We start from the raw sequence: 15223 nt of genomic DNA on the forward strand, positions 1-15223 counted from the left end.
TCACGCAGACACCCCAATCTACATGCTAAACCTTGTGGACCTGCCTCCCAGAAACCCCATGAGATCAGCCCGCAAATTTCGCAATCTGCACAACCCTAGCTGTAAAGGACTGAAATACAAGCTGATAGACGCCACCACCTTCTCTTACACGAGCACGCAGTTGTGGAATGCACTACATACAGCCCTGAAAACTATTGATGAAATAACTAACTTTCGCAAATCTCTGAAGACATATCTCTTCAACAAGGCCTACACAGATAACCTGTTATGATATCAGTTTAATTGTCAGAATTATTGAAATATGTAGCAGTATGTCAGTTTATTTTACTGGATCAGGTATCAATATAAAAATGCAGCTTTTAAAAGACATATTGAAACTATAGCAGGGAAACTGATCTGAACTCCAAATCCCTCTTTCATCTCCCCCTCCCTTTTCCTGGGAAACTTTTACAAGTAAGAGACTGCTTCAAAGGGTCTTCAAACTTCCTCTGATCAAAAGCCTGGCTGGTCAACAGAACAAAAGAGCAGCAGCCAGGGAGACTGGAGGTGCGAATCCACACACCTATTGGCTCAGAGGAAACCATAAACAAGATACAATAAACCATCTGCTGGACACTGCCACAGAGATTCAAACAGAAAACCTTTTGCTTCAATTTGTCAGCAAAAGCCCAAACAGGAATGCCATAAAACATGAGACCAAGTGCAAACCAGGAAGCAAATGATCCAGGACATGCACTCATGTTTCCCTGCAAACTAACAGTATAAAAACAGAAGCTGTTTTCCCAAGATTTAGAGGCTTCTCTTCCAGATCCCTCTTCTCTGCTGAAGCCCTGCTCCTGCAACCATGCTGCATCACTTCAACCTGCTACCAATTTCTATCAAAGGACTATTGTAAGTTAATAATTCATATTATTCAAACTCTGTTACCTTGTTGGTTCTGATCTAAGCACAAATCCTCTGTTTTAAGATTCTTTATCTCTCGCTGCAATTGTATTAAATAAACTCCTTTTGAAGCTAAATATATGGTCTGTTCTTTACATATGTTCTTAAACCTGGTAAGGCAGGTTAATGCAATCCAATAAATATACTTAATTCCTTTTATTCTTGCAATTGCAAATATTATTATCTTAAGAGATAATTGGTGGACAAATTATAAATATTGGCGAGTGCTCTGGAGCAATATTTCCCCAAGTTATAAATTAATTAATGTAACAAACCCATAGCCTTACAAAACTACCTCACCAACCCAGCCAGTATTAAAGTCCACCTTCTATACTATCCTGCATAACATCCGCCTTCTTTCTACCCTTACTTAAACCTTGTACATTACCAATTGTATCTGATAACCTGGAATGAATATGTCATAACAAAACTCTGTAAGCCACATTGAGCCTGCAAATAGGTGGGAAAATGGGAGATAAAAATTCAATAAATAAAAATAGCTGCACAATGATTTCAATATCAGCATATGGCCATTTACTGCTCCATTAAAAAAAAAAAAGGCCTTTTCCCCGCCATGCTAAAGAGTGGCCCTGCGTATGCCAATTTCATGTGCCAAAACTAGCACAGGCCACTTTTTACCACAGCTTAGTAAAAGGGCCCCTTAATGTATTACCTACAACTTGGTTGTTGACTTTATTTCCACATAAGGAATAACACAACAATCACAATTATCTATTGATGTTAAATTTTTAAAAAATAATATTTATGTTAGAAGTCCCTAATAGAAAACAGAAACTTGGGAGAGAGCCAGTTGTGGCAGATTGAAATAGCGCATAGTAGAACTCAAAAGTCTCAAATTAGACCTTTATAAATAGTTACATGAATCATATCAATACAGGTTTAATACACTACCAAATACTTGGAAGCTAAACTGAAGCATCGGTATCCCGAAATTTGTGTGAACATACTTTCTGCAGCGATGATAAAAGAAAATGTGGGAAAAAAACCACGCCGAAAAGCCGCCTCTCCCTCAGTGCTCAAGCAATGCCACAAGCCGCAGCGTCTTTTCTCCTTTTTCCCCTTCCAAGGAGATCGAAGCTCCTTGCTCTCTTCTCCCATCCATGCTCAGGCAGTGGACGGGCAGTCCCATCGGCGGGGTCCTGGCTAGCTGCCGGCGCGTCTGAAATGCGTGCGAAAGCGGGCGGCTCCTTCTCTTAGCGGCTGAGGTAGTACCGTGGGGCGTATTCTGCTGTCTGTGTGTGTGTGGCGGCCGGGAGTGATGTGGGCTGCTGAGGGGCTGTTCCTGGCCGGCTGGCACGCCACTGTCCTGTACTGTCTGCTCAGCTGCCTGCTGTTCACCTTGCTTGGCTGGCTGCTTATCCGCCGCCGTCGTCACCACCACCATCATACCGACGAGGGAAGCGCCACGCGGTTGCCGTGGCGCGAGGAGACGAGCTGGGCCTCCTCTAGCCCGGAGCCGGCTGGACTCCGAGGTGAGAGCGCCCCCGATCTGTTGTGCCCCTCGAGATAACTTGTGTGAAAGATTACTACCCTGCTTTGTGACACTGTTGGGCACCCCCCCCCCCCCCGAAATGTCATGATGTCACTTTGACGGTGGCCGGCTGGGAATTGTTTGGGGAGCCATATGATTGCGGGGGTCTGGGTATTGGACACTGGCCTCTATTGAACCGAGATAAGAATTTTCCGAAGATGTGGTTGTGTAGGAGGTTTCCAGGTCACTCTGGTGTCTTCCTCTGGTATGATCAGGTCTCTGGAAAACTCGTGTACCACACCATCTCTGGATAATTTTTATTCTGCGCTAATGAAGAGTGGAAGGAAAAGAAAAGACTAATGTCATACGTGTTTCCACTGGATTTAAGGAGCTAACACTTCGCTTCTCCAGTCAGGACAGAATGAGAGAATAAAAGGTGTTATTAAATGCAAAGATTCCAGTTTTCTGCCACCAATAAGAATGCTAGAAGTTATAGTGCAGAAATAAATAATGGAATACTTTTCTGGTTTTAGAAGAAGGGCATGGTTTTGTACAGCTGTGTTGCTCAAAGGATATTACAGCTGCTTTTCATATCTATATCTATTACTACTACTACTATTTAGCATTTCTATAGCGCTACAAGGCGTACGCAGCGCTGCACAAACATAGAAGAAAAACAGTCCCTGCTCAAAGAGCTTACAATCTAATAGACAAAAAATAAAGTAATCAAATCAATTAATGTGTACAGGAAGGAGGAGAGAAGGGTAGGTGGAGGCGAGTGGTTACAAGTGGTTATGAGTCATAAGCAATGTTAAAGAGGTGGGCTTTCAGTCTAGATTTAAAGGTGGCCAAGAATGGGGCAAGACGTAGGGGCTCAGGAAGTTTATTCCAGGCGTAGGGTGCAGCGAGACAGAAGGCGCGAAGTCTCTCCTCTGCCCAGTTAAATTGCTGAATTTTTAGCTGAAAATGTAGGATCTTGTGTTTGGTTGAAAATAGGGGACATATCTAGGCACTTAGGATCCTAAATTTAGGAGCTCTGCTTTTATTAAATCTATTCACGTTGGTTTCATCTCAGTGTCCCCTTGTTAGCTTATAGATAACGATTTCTATAAATCAGCTCAGTGTTGTTGGAGGCAGACCTGGTTGTCATGAGGAAGGGGAGGGGGGAATATTAGATTACTAGCCTGTGTGTTGTAACAGCCCAGTTAATTTAAGACACTTTAATTTCAGCGTCAGAAATCTGTAAGCATGATGAGTTTTGTTTTTTAAAGTTGTTTCTTGCATATACTAGACTTTAGATTGCTACATATAAGTATTAAAATAATAGGCAGGTGGTACTTCAACATGACTGTGAAAGATCCTGTAAAGGCTAAAACCAGTAGTCAAGTGCTAGCATTCCCTGCCTAACACATTCCAAAGCGCAATAAAGCTAAGTACCCTACCATTGTCTTCCAAATACCTTTCCCTGACCATGAACAACCTCTCCCTCTGAGCCAACTGGCCAACAATCAAAGACAGCCAGCCAGCCAGATATTGTGACACCTCCCTGTTAACAACCTTGAAAGTACTCTGCATTGCCCCCCTCCCTGTGCCTCCCCTCTGTCTCCAGACAAAACTAGAAAGGAGCTGGAGCATCCCTGGGCTAGGAGGGTGTGAAACATCAGTTGCTGTGAGACAGATCAAATGAGGACCCTGATTCAGAGCTACTGCCCCCCCCCCCCCAGCTCCCCTTCTCTTTAACTTATCACTGAAACCAAACCCAATACTGATCTCTGCAGATGAAGTGCTAGCTAAACTTACACACAAGATTAGACCACCAGATTCCAAACCAAGAATAAAATCCTATCACGCATCCAATCATCAGAACACGGTCTTAGTAGTAGCCACAGGGAATAGAAACCAAAATGAATACCCCCAAATTACTCCTAATAATCTACTCCCTAACACTGACCACCCCACTTGCAGAAAGTAATATCATACCCATACTACGCAATCATCAAAGATTAATCAGACACACCACACCGCATCAAACCGGTAACAACTTGAACAAAAGAAGAACACTAACATTCAGACAATCACAACAGAAGAGAAAGAAGGGTCCAAACAAACCCACTATAATAAAGAAATGTCAACTATTAAAAGTCCACACATCACCAAACACAGCAATGCTAACAGACTGGATCATGTCAGAAAACCTTGACCTACTCTTCATCAACGAAACCTGGATCCATGACCCAAAGGACCCTATAATCCTAGACCTTTGCCCCCCAGGATACAAAATCACACACTGGACCAGGAAAGAAAAAAGAGGTGGAGGCATAGCACTAATCTATCAATCCTATTTCACCACCGAAACCACTGCCAAGTCCATAACACCTCAACTAGAAATTGCCTCAATTAGAATCCACAACAAAACCCTACACGATCACCTGAACTGTGTCCTGTTTTACAGACCTCCAGGCAACTGGAACGAAGGCCAGGCTAACTTCATGGACTTCATCTCAAGCACATGTGCAACCAACTCCAAAATACTAGTATTAGGAGACATCAACCTTCACTTGGAAGATCCAGGCTCAGCCAGCGCACGTGAATGCAAGGAATTCCTCCGCTTATGGGATCTCAAATGGCCACAAATGCAAGCAACCCACGAAAAAGGGCACACACTCGATCTCATCTCATACAAACTTTCAACAGACCAAAACTTAACAATAACTGATATCAAATGGACAGAAACACCATGGTCCGACCATTACAAACTAAACCTGTCCCTACACTGGTGGAAGAAGGGTTCACAACGAACACAAGAACACACAACCTACAGCACAAGAGGTCAAGTAGACACGAAAACATTCTGGCAACTGATATACAATAACGAATGGTCTATACAAACTGACTCCATTAACTACCTCATAGAATGGGATAAAAGATGCAAAAGCATACTAGACAAAATAACACCCTTACGAACTAGAACCTCACGTAAACGCAAATCGATACAATGGTTCAACAATGATTTGAAAAAACTAAAAACACACACCAGGAAACTCGAACGAGCATGGAGGAAAACAAAAGATGAGCATACACTTAACACATGGAAACAAATACAAAGAAAATACAAATACGCAATAAGACAGACCAAAAGATCTTTCTATAAAACTGAAATAGGGACAGATTACAAAGACTCAAGGAAACTATACCAACTGGTGAACAAGCTCCTAGACACCAACCAAGTCACTACAATGAACACAGACATCCCTTTTGCAGATGAACTTGCAAAGTATTTCAGTGAAAAAAATCATAAACCTACGCAACATGCTACCTCAGAACACCACTGACATCGAAAACTTCCTTAATGAGCTGGCCCCAACCACTGGGGAATACCTGGCTGGACTTGGTTAAACTTCGCCCCCCTTACCGTCGAAACAGTCACCTAGGCGATCAGCAGGTTCTCCCAGCTACCTAATGAAATCCGCCCCTAACTGCTTCTTAGGAGACCTCACATCCCACCTAAATTACATGCTCTAGCAAGGTCTCTTCCCTAAGGAAAATGGCAATATTCTACTCACGCCAATACCAAAAGATACCAAGAAAAAAACAAATGAAATCACAACTACCGTCCAGTAGCATCGATCCCACTGGCAGTCAAACTGATGGAAAGCATGGTAACCAAACAAACAAAAGCGCCAAACCCCTAACAGAAAAACTACATTGGCTCCCACTAAAAGAACGAATTGCGTTCAAAGTTTGCACCCTGGTCCATAAAATCGTTCACGGTGAGGCCCCGGTCTATATGTCAGACCTCATAGACCTACCGACCAGGAACACAAAAAGGTCATCACGCACATTCTTGAATCTCCACTATCCCAGCTGCAAAGGACTTAAATATAAATCAACATATGCATCCAGCTTCTCCTACGTAAGCGCGCAACTATGGAACGCACTACCAAATGTGATAAAAACAATGCACAACCTAACAATCTTCCAAAAACTACTGAAAACCAACCTGTTCAAAAAGGCATACCACAATGATCCATCCTAAATGCTAGACAACGAAACTCTACCAAAACTAGACAAAACTGAACTCTCTACACTTGACTGCTTCATTTATGTTGTCACTAATGAACGCTATGCGTTACGCACTACCACTTTATTTCTCATGCCGGAAATTAACTTTCTATATTTGATTGTCTAACTTACTCTATAATTTACCCTACCATTATGAACTTTAATGCAATACCACTTTGTAATCTACTCTACCATTTATGAACTCTAATGCAATACCACTTTGTATTTCTCAATACGGAAATGGCAGTCGCCATTATGGCATAATGTAAGCCACATTGAGCCTGCAAATAGGTGGGAAAATGTAGGATACAAATGCAACAAATAAATAAACTTACAAATTACATAAACAAACACTCAATACTACACGAATCACAGTTAGGGTTTCGCCCCCTCCACAGTACTGAAACAGTATTAATCACTCTCCTAGCCAAATTCAAACAGGAAATAGCAATAGGCAAAAACATCCTTCTCCTCCAATTCAATATGTCCAGTGCATTCGACATAGTAAACCACAACATATTAATAAGATTACTAGATAAATTCGGGATTGGTGGAAACATACTCATCTGGATTAAGGGCTTCCTAAGCACAAGAACCTACCAAGTAAAATCAAACTCAAGCATATCACCACCATGGAAAGCAGACTGTGGAGTACCACAAGGATCACCTCTATCACCGATCCTTTTCAACCTAATGATGACCCCACTAGCCAAGTCCTTATCCAACCAAGGTATTAACCCTTCCATATATGCAGACAATGTCCTAATACACATTCCATACAATACCAATCTGACAGAAATCACCAACGAAATCAAGCTCAGCCTGAACATCATGGACTCATGGGCAAATGCATTTCAACTAAAACTCAACAAAGAAAAAACTCACTGTCTCATCCTCTCATCCCAACACAGCGCGGACAACCCCACAAACATCAACACCCCAGACTACACCCTTCCTATATCAGACAGCCTGAAAATCCTCGGAGTTACAATAGACCACAACTTAACACTAGAGAGCCAAACGGCATCTACAACAAAGAAACTGTTCCACTCAATGTGGAAACTCAAACACCTGAAACAATTCTTCCCAAGGGATACATTCCACAACCTGATACAATCAATGGTGCTAAGCCACGTTGACTACTGCAATGGAGTTTATTTATTTTAATTTCTGTTTATTCGTGAGTCAAAGATAATGGAATGTACACTGTTGCAAATCAAGTACAAACTATCCATAGTAACAGATTACAACTTAACCTTCTATAAACATGTAAACATTTGTAACTCTCATTCCACCAAATTCTCACGCAAGTGCAAAAGAAAATTACTCACAACTTTTCCATCCTTCCCAAATTCCCACCCCCCTCCCACCTCTAATCATTGACCTGCACATTGCCTTTCTGCAATGGAGTTTATGCAGGATGCAAAGAACAAACTAAAGAAACTCCAGACCGCTCAAAACATGGCAGCTAGGCTTATATTCGGAAAAATGCGATTTGAAAGCGCAAAACCCCTCCGCGAAAAACTACACTGGCTCCCAACCAAAGAACGCATTGCCTTCAAAATCTGTACCCTGGTCCACAAAATTATCTACAGTGAAGCCCCGGGATACATGACAGACTTGATCGACTTACCAACTAGAAACACATTGTCAACACGATCATATCTAAATCTGCACTACCCAAGCTGCAAAAGACTTAAATACAAATCAACTTATGCATCCAGCTTTTCCTACATAAGTACACAATTATGGAACGCACTACCAAAAGCCTTGAAAACGACGTACGACCACCTAAACTTCCGGAAATCACTAAAAACTAACCTGTTCAAAAAGGCATACCCCACCGATCCAACGTAAATGCCTGATCCCCGCAACACAACAAAACTAAAGTACGTAATGGACAATACTCAACTCTTACGATGTACGTTTCCCCAATGTGGCCATGCCACATGAACTTTATCTTACCATAACATTACTTTGTATTTGTTCTCACCGGAGTTTGCAAACGCCTCTCCGGTACTATGTAAGCCACATTGAGCCTGCAAATAGGTGGGAAAATGTGGGATACAAATGTAGCAAATAAATAAACTAATCAATTTGTGAGGTATACACTTTTGAGGACCAGAGTATGCTTTTTCAGATGCATAAAGTGTAGTTAAGGAGGTGGGTAAATTGTAGGGCAAGGTGTGGAAATGAGCGATGTTAGCATAGTTCAGTTAGCTGACAACTATGATGACTACTTTGTGGCCATCCTCTGTTTTTTTTTTCTCATTCAAGCCCATTCACACCTGTAGTAAGCTATGAATCTATTGTTCCTGTTGCAGCCTAGTGTAATGGGTTGAATAATTTCTTAAAGAAAAGTCCATAAACCATAAGTACATAAGTAATGCCATACTGGGAAAAGACCAAGGGTCCATCGAGCCCAGCATCCTGTCCACGACAGCTGCCAATCCAGGCCAAGGGCACCTGGCAAGCTTCCCAAACGTACAAACATTCTATACATGTTATTCCTGGAATTTTGGATTTTTCCAAGTCCATTTAGTAGCGGTTTATGGACTTGTCCTTTAGGAATCCGTCCAACCCCTTTTTAAACTCTGCTAAGCTAACCGCCTTCACCACTTTCTCCGGCAACGAATTCCAGAGTTTAATTACACGTTGGGTGAAGAAACATTTTCTCTGATTTGTTTTAAATTTACTACACTGTAGTTTCATCGCATGCCCCCTAGTCCTAGTATTTTTGGAAAGCGTGAACAGACGCTTCACATCCACTTGTTCCACTCCACTCATTATTTTATATACCTCTATCATGTCTCCCCTCAGCCGTCTCTTCTCCAAGCTGTATAGCCCTAGCCTCCTTAGTCTTTCTTCATAGGGAAGTCGTCCCATCCCCGCTATCATTTTAGTCGCCCTTCGCTGCACCTTTTCCAATTCTACTATATCTTTCTTGAGATGCGGCGACCAGAATTGAACACAATACTCAAGGTGCGGTCGCACCATGGAGCGATACAACGGCATTATAACATCCTCACACCTGTTTTCCATACCTTTCCTAATAATACCCAACATTCTATTTGCTTTTTTAGCCGCAGCAGCACACTGAGCAGAAGGTTTCAGTGTGTTATCGACGACGACACCCAGATCCCTTTCTTGGTCCGTAACTCCTAACGTGGAACCTTGCATGACGTAGCTATAATTCGGGTTCTTTTTTCCCACATGCATCACCTTGCACTTGCTCACATTAAACATCATCTGCCATTTAGCCGCCCAGTCTCCCAGTCTCGTAAGGTCCTCTTGTAATTTTTCACAATCCTGTCGCGATTTAACGACTTTGAATAACTTTGTGTCATCAGCAAATTTAATTACCTCGCTAGTTACTCCCATCTCTAAATCATTTATAAATATATTAAAAAGCAGCGGTCCTAGCACGGACCCCTGAGGAACCCCACTAACTACCCTTCTCCATTGTGAATACTGCCCATTTAACCCCACTCTCTGCTTCCTATCCTTCAACCAGTTTTTAATCCACAATAGGACATTTCCTCCTATCCCATGACCCTCCAATTTCCTCTGTAGCCTTTCATGAGGTACCTTGTCAAACGCCTTTTGAAAATCCAGATACACAATATCAACCGACTCCCCTTTGTCCACATGTTTGTTCACTCCTTCAAAGAATTGAAGTAAATTGGTCAGGCAAGATTTCCCCACACAAAAGCCATGCTGACTTGGTCTCAGTAATCCATGTCCTCGGATGTGCTCTGTAATTTTGTTTTTAATAATAGCCTCTACCATTTTCCCCGGCACCGACGTCAGACTCACCGGTCTATAATTTCCCGGATCTCCCCTGGAGCCTTTTTTAAAAATGGGCGTTACATTGGCCACCTTCCAATCTTCCGGTACCACGCTCGATTTTAAGGATAAGTTGCATATCACTAGCAGTAGCTCCGCAAGCTCGTTTTTCAGTTCTATCAGTACTCTAGGATGAATACCATCCGGTCCAGGAGATTTGCTACTCTTCAGTTTGCCGAACTGCCCCATTACGTCCTCCAGGTTTACCGTGAAGTCAGTAAGTTTCTCCGACTCGTCCGCTTGAAATACCATTTCCGACACCGGTATCCCACCCAAATCTTCCTCGGTGAAGACCGAAGCAAAGAATTCATTCAGTCTCTCCGCTACGTCTTTGTCTTCCTTGATCGCCCCTTTTACCCCTCGGTCATCCAGCGGCCCAACCGATTCTTTTGCCAGCTTCCTGCTTTTAATATACCGAAAAAAATTTTTACTATGTTTTTTTGCCTCTAATGCTATCTTTTTTTCATACTCCCTCTTGGCCTTCTTAATCTGCGCCTTGCATTTGCTTTGACACTCCTTATGCTGTTTCTTGTTATTTTCAGACGGTTCCTTCTTCCATTATTAAGATGTACTTGGAAAAATCCACTGCTTATTTCTAGGGTAAGCAGCTTAAAATCTGTTTTACTCTTTTGGGCTGGCTGGACCTTCAGTCTGTCCCAGTATGGCAACGCTTATGTTCTTATGATGTGAAGCTTTTTGGTGATTTCCAGTTCAGCAGTTTGAATTGAAGTTCCTGCATAAGAATATGACATTAAGGTCAGATAGTGTGCTGGAAGGTTCAAATGTTCTCCTACTGGTGTTGCCATTTCTAATGTTAGATTTGTGTTCATATATTCTTTTCTTAGGCTTGACCTATGTAGACAAATGAGAGACATTGCTGGCAGAAGATGGCATATATTACATTGGAGGAAGAGCAGGTGAATGAGCCCCAGGTGTTGTAGTTGATGATGTTGGTTTCTGTGATAGTGTTGCCTGGGTGACTGTGGGGACAGAATTGACATCTGGACTTCTGGTAGGTTCTAGTTCCTGAGTGGATGTCTGTGTTGTTCAGTTTGTGGTACTGGTGAGTATCCATTTGAGGGTAGGGGGCTGTCTGTATGCCAGGATAGGGCTGCCACCCAAGATCTGTGAGTGGCATCATTGTCCAGGGTGGGCTGGACAATGGTTTTAATGTTGTACTGGTTTAGCTGGGATTATGGGTGACTACCCAAAGGCATTCTGTTCTCTTGGGATGGTCCTGGTAGAAGATTATTTGGCTCTGTTGATCTGCTTTCTCATTTCATTGGGTGGGTAATGTAATCTCAAAACATATTTGTTGTTTCTCCAGATGGGAGTCTCTCTAGATGGGAATTTCTCTTAGAAGTCAGAACAAATTCAGGGCATACCTATAGACAGTGGGCCTAGTGGTGGATGAAAGATGGAAGTATGTAGATTTGTGTGGCAGTCAGGTTTCCAGTAGAATGTGGTTCTTATGTGTCCGTTGATAATTGCATAATTTGATGATGGATGGAGCTTGTTAAAATTCTTGATGGAATTTCTTCAGAAGTTTGAGTGGGTCCAGTGAGTTTGATTTCCACTACAGCTGCTTTTGACTCTGTGCAAGTCACTTAACCCTCTAGTGCCCCAGGTACAAAAAATAAGTACTTATATATAATATGCATTTCAAGTACAGGTCCTCTTCAGATTTCAAATAGTTGTGTGTGGGGACAATGTGGCCAGATCAGCTCTAGCAGCATCTGGGGTGATGTTCCAGATAGCTTGTAGTCTGTCTTCATTGAGGGATATTTCTGAAAAGGGAAATACCCCCCATCTGTGGTTGCTAGGATGGTATTCTCTGGGAGATGGCCAATAGAATGGTGTTTCCCCAGGAAAGTGATGTGAAGAAGGTAGTAGGGAGTATTGCTAGCAGAGGGTCTGAAGGTGGAGTTCTACTGCGATGGTGGTGATGCTAGAAACAACAGGGTGTCTAGGGTTCTTTAGTTTTGATAATAGGTAGAAAATAGTTACATATTAAGTGACAGCAGATAAAAACCTGAACGGTCCATCCAGTCTGCCCAATAGTCACACATTATCAATTCATGATTAAATCAACAGTGAACATACTATATACTTGATCACGGTCTGTCTTTGGTGTTTCTGGAATATAGACTGTCGAAGTTTGCCCGGCTCTGTCCTTATGTTCCAGATACTGGAGTTGCCATCAAAGCCCACTCCAGCCTATCCAAATCCGTCTTGTCTTTTGCGGGACTCAGATCATAAGTCTGCCCAGCACTGTCCTCAGTTCTGGCTACTGAAGTTGCTGTTGAAGCCCTTTCCAACCTATCATAAAGTAGATTGCCATATACAGAACACAGACCTACAAAGTCTGCCCAGCACCGGCCTTAGTTCTTGACAGCTGGAGTCACCATGCAAGCATCACTCACATCCACACACATGCAGCCATTTAAGTTTTTTTTATTATTATTATTATTATTATTATTTATTTATTATTAGGATTTATTTACCGCCTTTTTGATGGAATTCACTCGAGGCAGTGTACAGTAAGAATAGATCAAACATGAGCAACAGACAATTACAGCAGTAAAATATTCAAAAACAATACAAAGTGGGAGGAAGTGACGTCACGAGGCTAGATGGCTGCCTGAACATCTAGCTCCTGCACTTTCCCGCACCATTGAGCCACCATCCGTGCCCATCCACTCTAATATTGCCGTTTCCTCGATTGGCAGAAGAGAGTGAGCTTTGCTGATCACGATGAGTAAATTATCGGGGCAGCAACACCGAGAGGGGGAGAGGCATTCTACTCGGCAGTTGGCGAAGGGCCTGTCCCGCCATGCGTCCCCAGAGCCACGAAGATCGTCCGATTCAGATACAGCGTCCTCTCAAGTGGACCAACGAAGCTTAACACAAAAAAAGAAATCAAACTCTAAAGATTTAACGAGATGCCTAGAAGCGATACGGGAAGAAATTAAGGCTTCCCGTCAGGAGATCTTGGAACATGTGGACGCCATCAGCATTGACTTACGGGAGCTGGGTGGCCGCGTGGAGGCCCTGGAGGAGCGAACGGAGGAGCAGGCTGAAACAAGTGCGGCGATGGAATCGCGCATTTCTCAGTTAACGGAGCAAGCCGAGGATTTACAATATAAAATGGACGACCTCGAGAATCGGGGTCGTCGGCAAAACCTGAGATTTCGTGGGGTACCGGAGAGCAGCGGCGGAGAGGACGTCCCGGTTGTTATACGCACCTTATGCGAACAAATTCTGGGTGAGACCTGTGCTTCTGCTGAAATGATGATCGAGCGAGCGCACCGCTCTCTGGGTAAAGCAGTGGGAAATCGGCCGCGAGACATAGTGGTGCGCTTCGCGTCATACACCTTCAAGGACCGAATCTGGCAACGGGCACGCCAAAACAATACATTGGAATACAAAGATTCGCGAGTAACTGTCTTCCAGGACTTATCGTTATATACTTTGGCCCAGAGAAGGGCAATGAAACCAGTCCTGGAGATTCTGCAGAAGGAGAAGGTTGCATATCGCTGGAGTTTCCCTTTTGCGGTATGCTTTGAACTAAAAGGTAAACAGCTCCGGTTTCGCCGGGTAGCGGATGCATGGAAGAGCCTTCATGAAGCGGGTCTGACTAGCGTGGCGACCCCACCAACGGAGATGGCATCGTCCACGAAAGCAAAACTACAGAAATGGAAGAGAGTTGGGCAGAAGGCTCCTAAGTAACGTGACTGAGGTGTTTAGCACGAGTCTGCTGTAAAATTCAGTTCGAATGCTTTGGGACATGCTCTTCAGTCTGGACGCTGGTTTATGCTCAGATGGTAACATAATTTGATATGATGGATGGGTAGTGGGTGAATTGATAGAATTTGCTAAATGTATATTAAAGTTGGGGTGTGGGACTGTTGCGGGGGAGGGGTGAAGGGTAGCTTTTCGGGTCTGTGGCTTGCTTTCTCTGTAATCCCATTCAGTGACAGCTGACACTGACTGGTGGGTTGATGACAGGGGGGGAGGAAGGGGAGGGGGGAGGGGGGAGGGTTTCAAGGGGTTCTCTATTGGAGGGGGGGCAGAGGGAGGGGACAAGGAAGAGAGATCAGAGGTGGGAGCGGGACAGAAGATATAGGGTGCAAGGGGTAGGTCCGATGCTGGTTACGGGAAACATAGTTGCCAGGACTGGTGAATTAATGCAACATATTCAGGATACAAGTACTAGCCACAATAGATGATGAGTATGGACTTAAAAGTATTATCATATAATGTGAAGGGCCTAAATATGCCTCAAAAGCGGCAAAAGCTATATAAAGAGTTGCAGCAGCTCCAGCCGCACGTGGTTCTCTTGCAGGAGACACACCTCAACCGCAAGTATGAAAGGCTTCTGTCCTGCTCGGGTTACCCTGGGGTCTACTGTGCTTCCATGGCAGCTTCAAAAACATGTGGAGTGGCGATCATGATACACTCATCAGTGGGGGCGCAGGTACTACAAGTTAAGAAAGATCCGGGAGGGCGTTTTATCTTTATGCATGTTCAAATTCAGCAGGTGGACTTGACGATAGCTTCTGTGTATGCTCCCAACAGTGGGCAGGTAGAGTTTTTTGCTAAGGTAAAGAACTCATTGGCAGGGTTTGTAAGGGGCTCTCTAATACTTGGGGGTGACTTTAATGCAATTATGAATCCTATCTTGGATCGTTCTGGAAATGCCAAATCTGAAGGGGGGAAAAAAGAGACATTAGCTCTTGAATCTTTGGTACATTCCTTGGGAACCTTGGACATATGGAGACTGACACATATGGAGGAGAGGGACTATACATTTCACTCGGGTGTTCATGATTCATATTCGCGTATAGACTATATATTTGTGGATGTTGCGTTGGCAGAAAG

At 43.3% G+C, this 15223-nt stretch overlaps 1 protein-coding gene across 1 annotated transcript in view; it reads left to right on the forward strand.

The window, feature by feature from the left end:
• Positions 1–1640: 1640 nt before the first annotated feature.
• The window catches only part of ANKLE2 (ankyrin repeat and LEM domain containing 2), a 99323-nt gene continuing 85740 nt past the window's right edge, over positions 1641–15223 (forward strand). Inside the window, 1 exon segment of the mRNA XM_030220213.1 lies at positions 1641–2435. Within this exon segment, the coding sequence (XP_030076073.1) occupies positions 2222–2435 (214 nt within the window). The 5' untranslated portion in view covers positions 1641–2221.

Source organism: Microcaecilia unicolor, chromosome 11 (assembly GCF_901765095.1).
Source record: "Microcaecilia unicolor chromosome 11, aMicUni1.1, whole genome shotgun sequence".
NCBI lineage: Eukaryota > Metazoa > Chordata > Amphibia > Gymnophiona > Siphonopidae > Microcaecilia > Microcaecilia unicolor.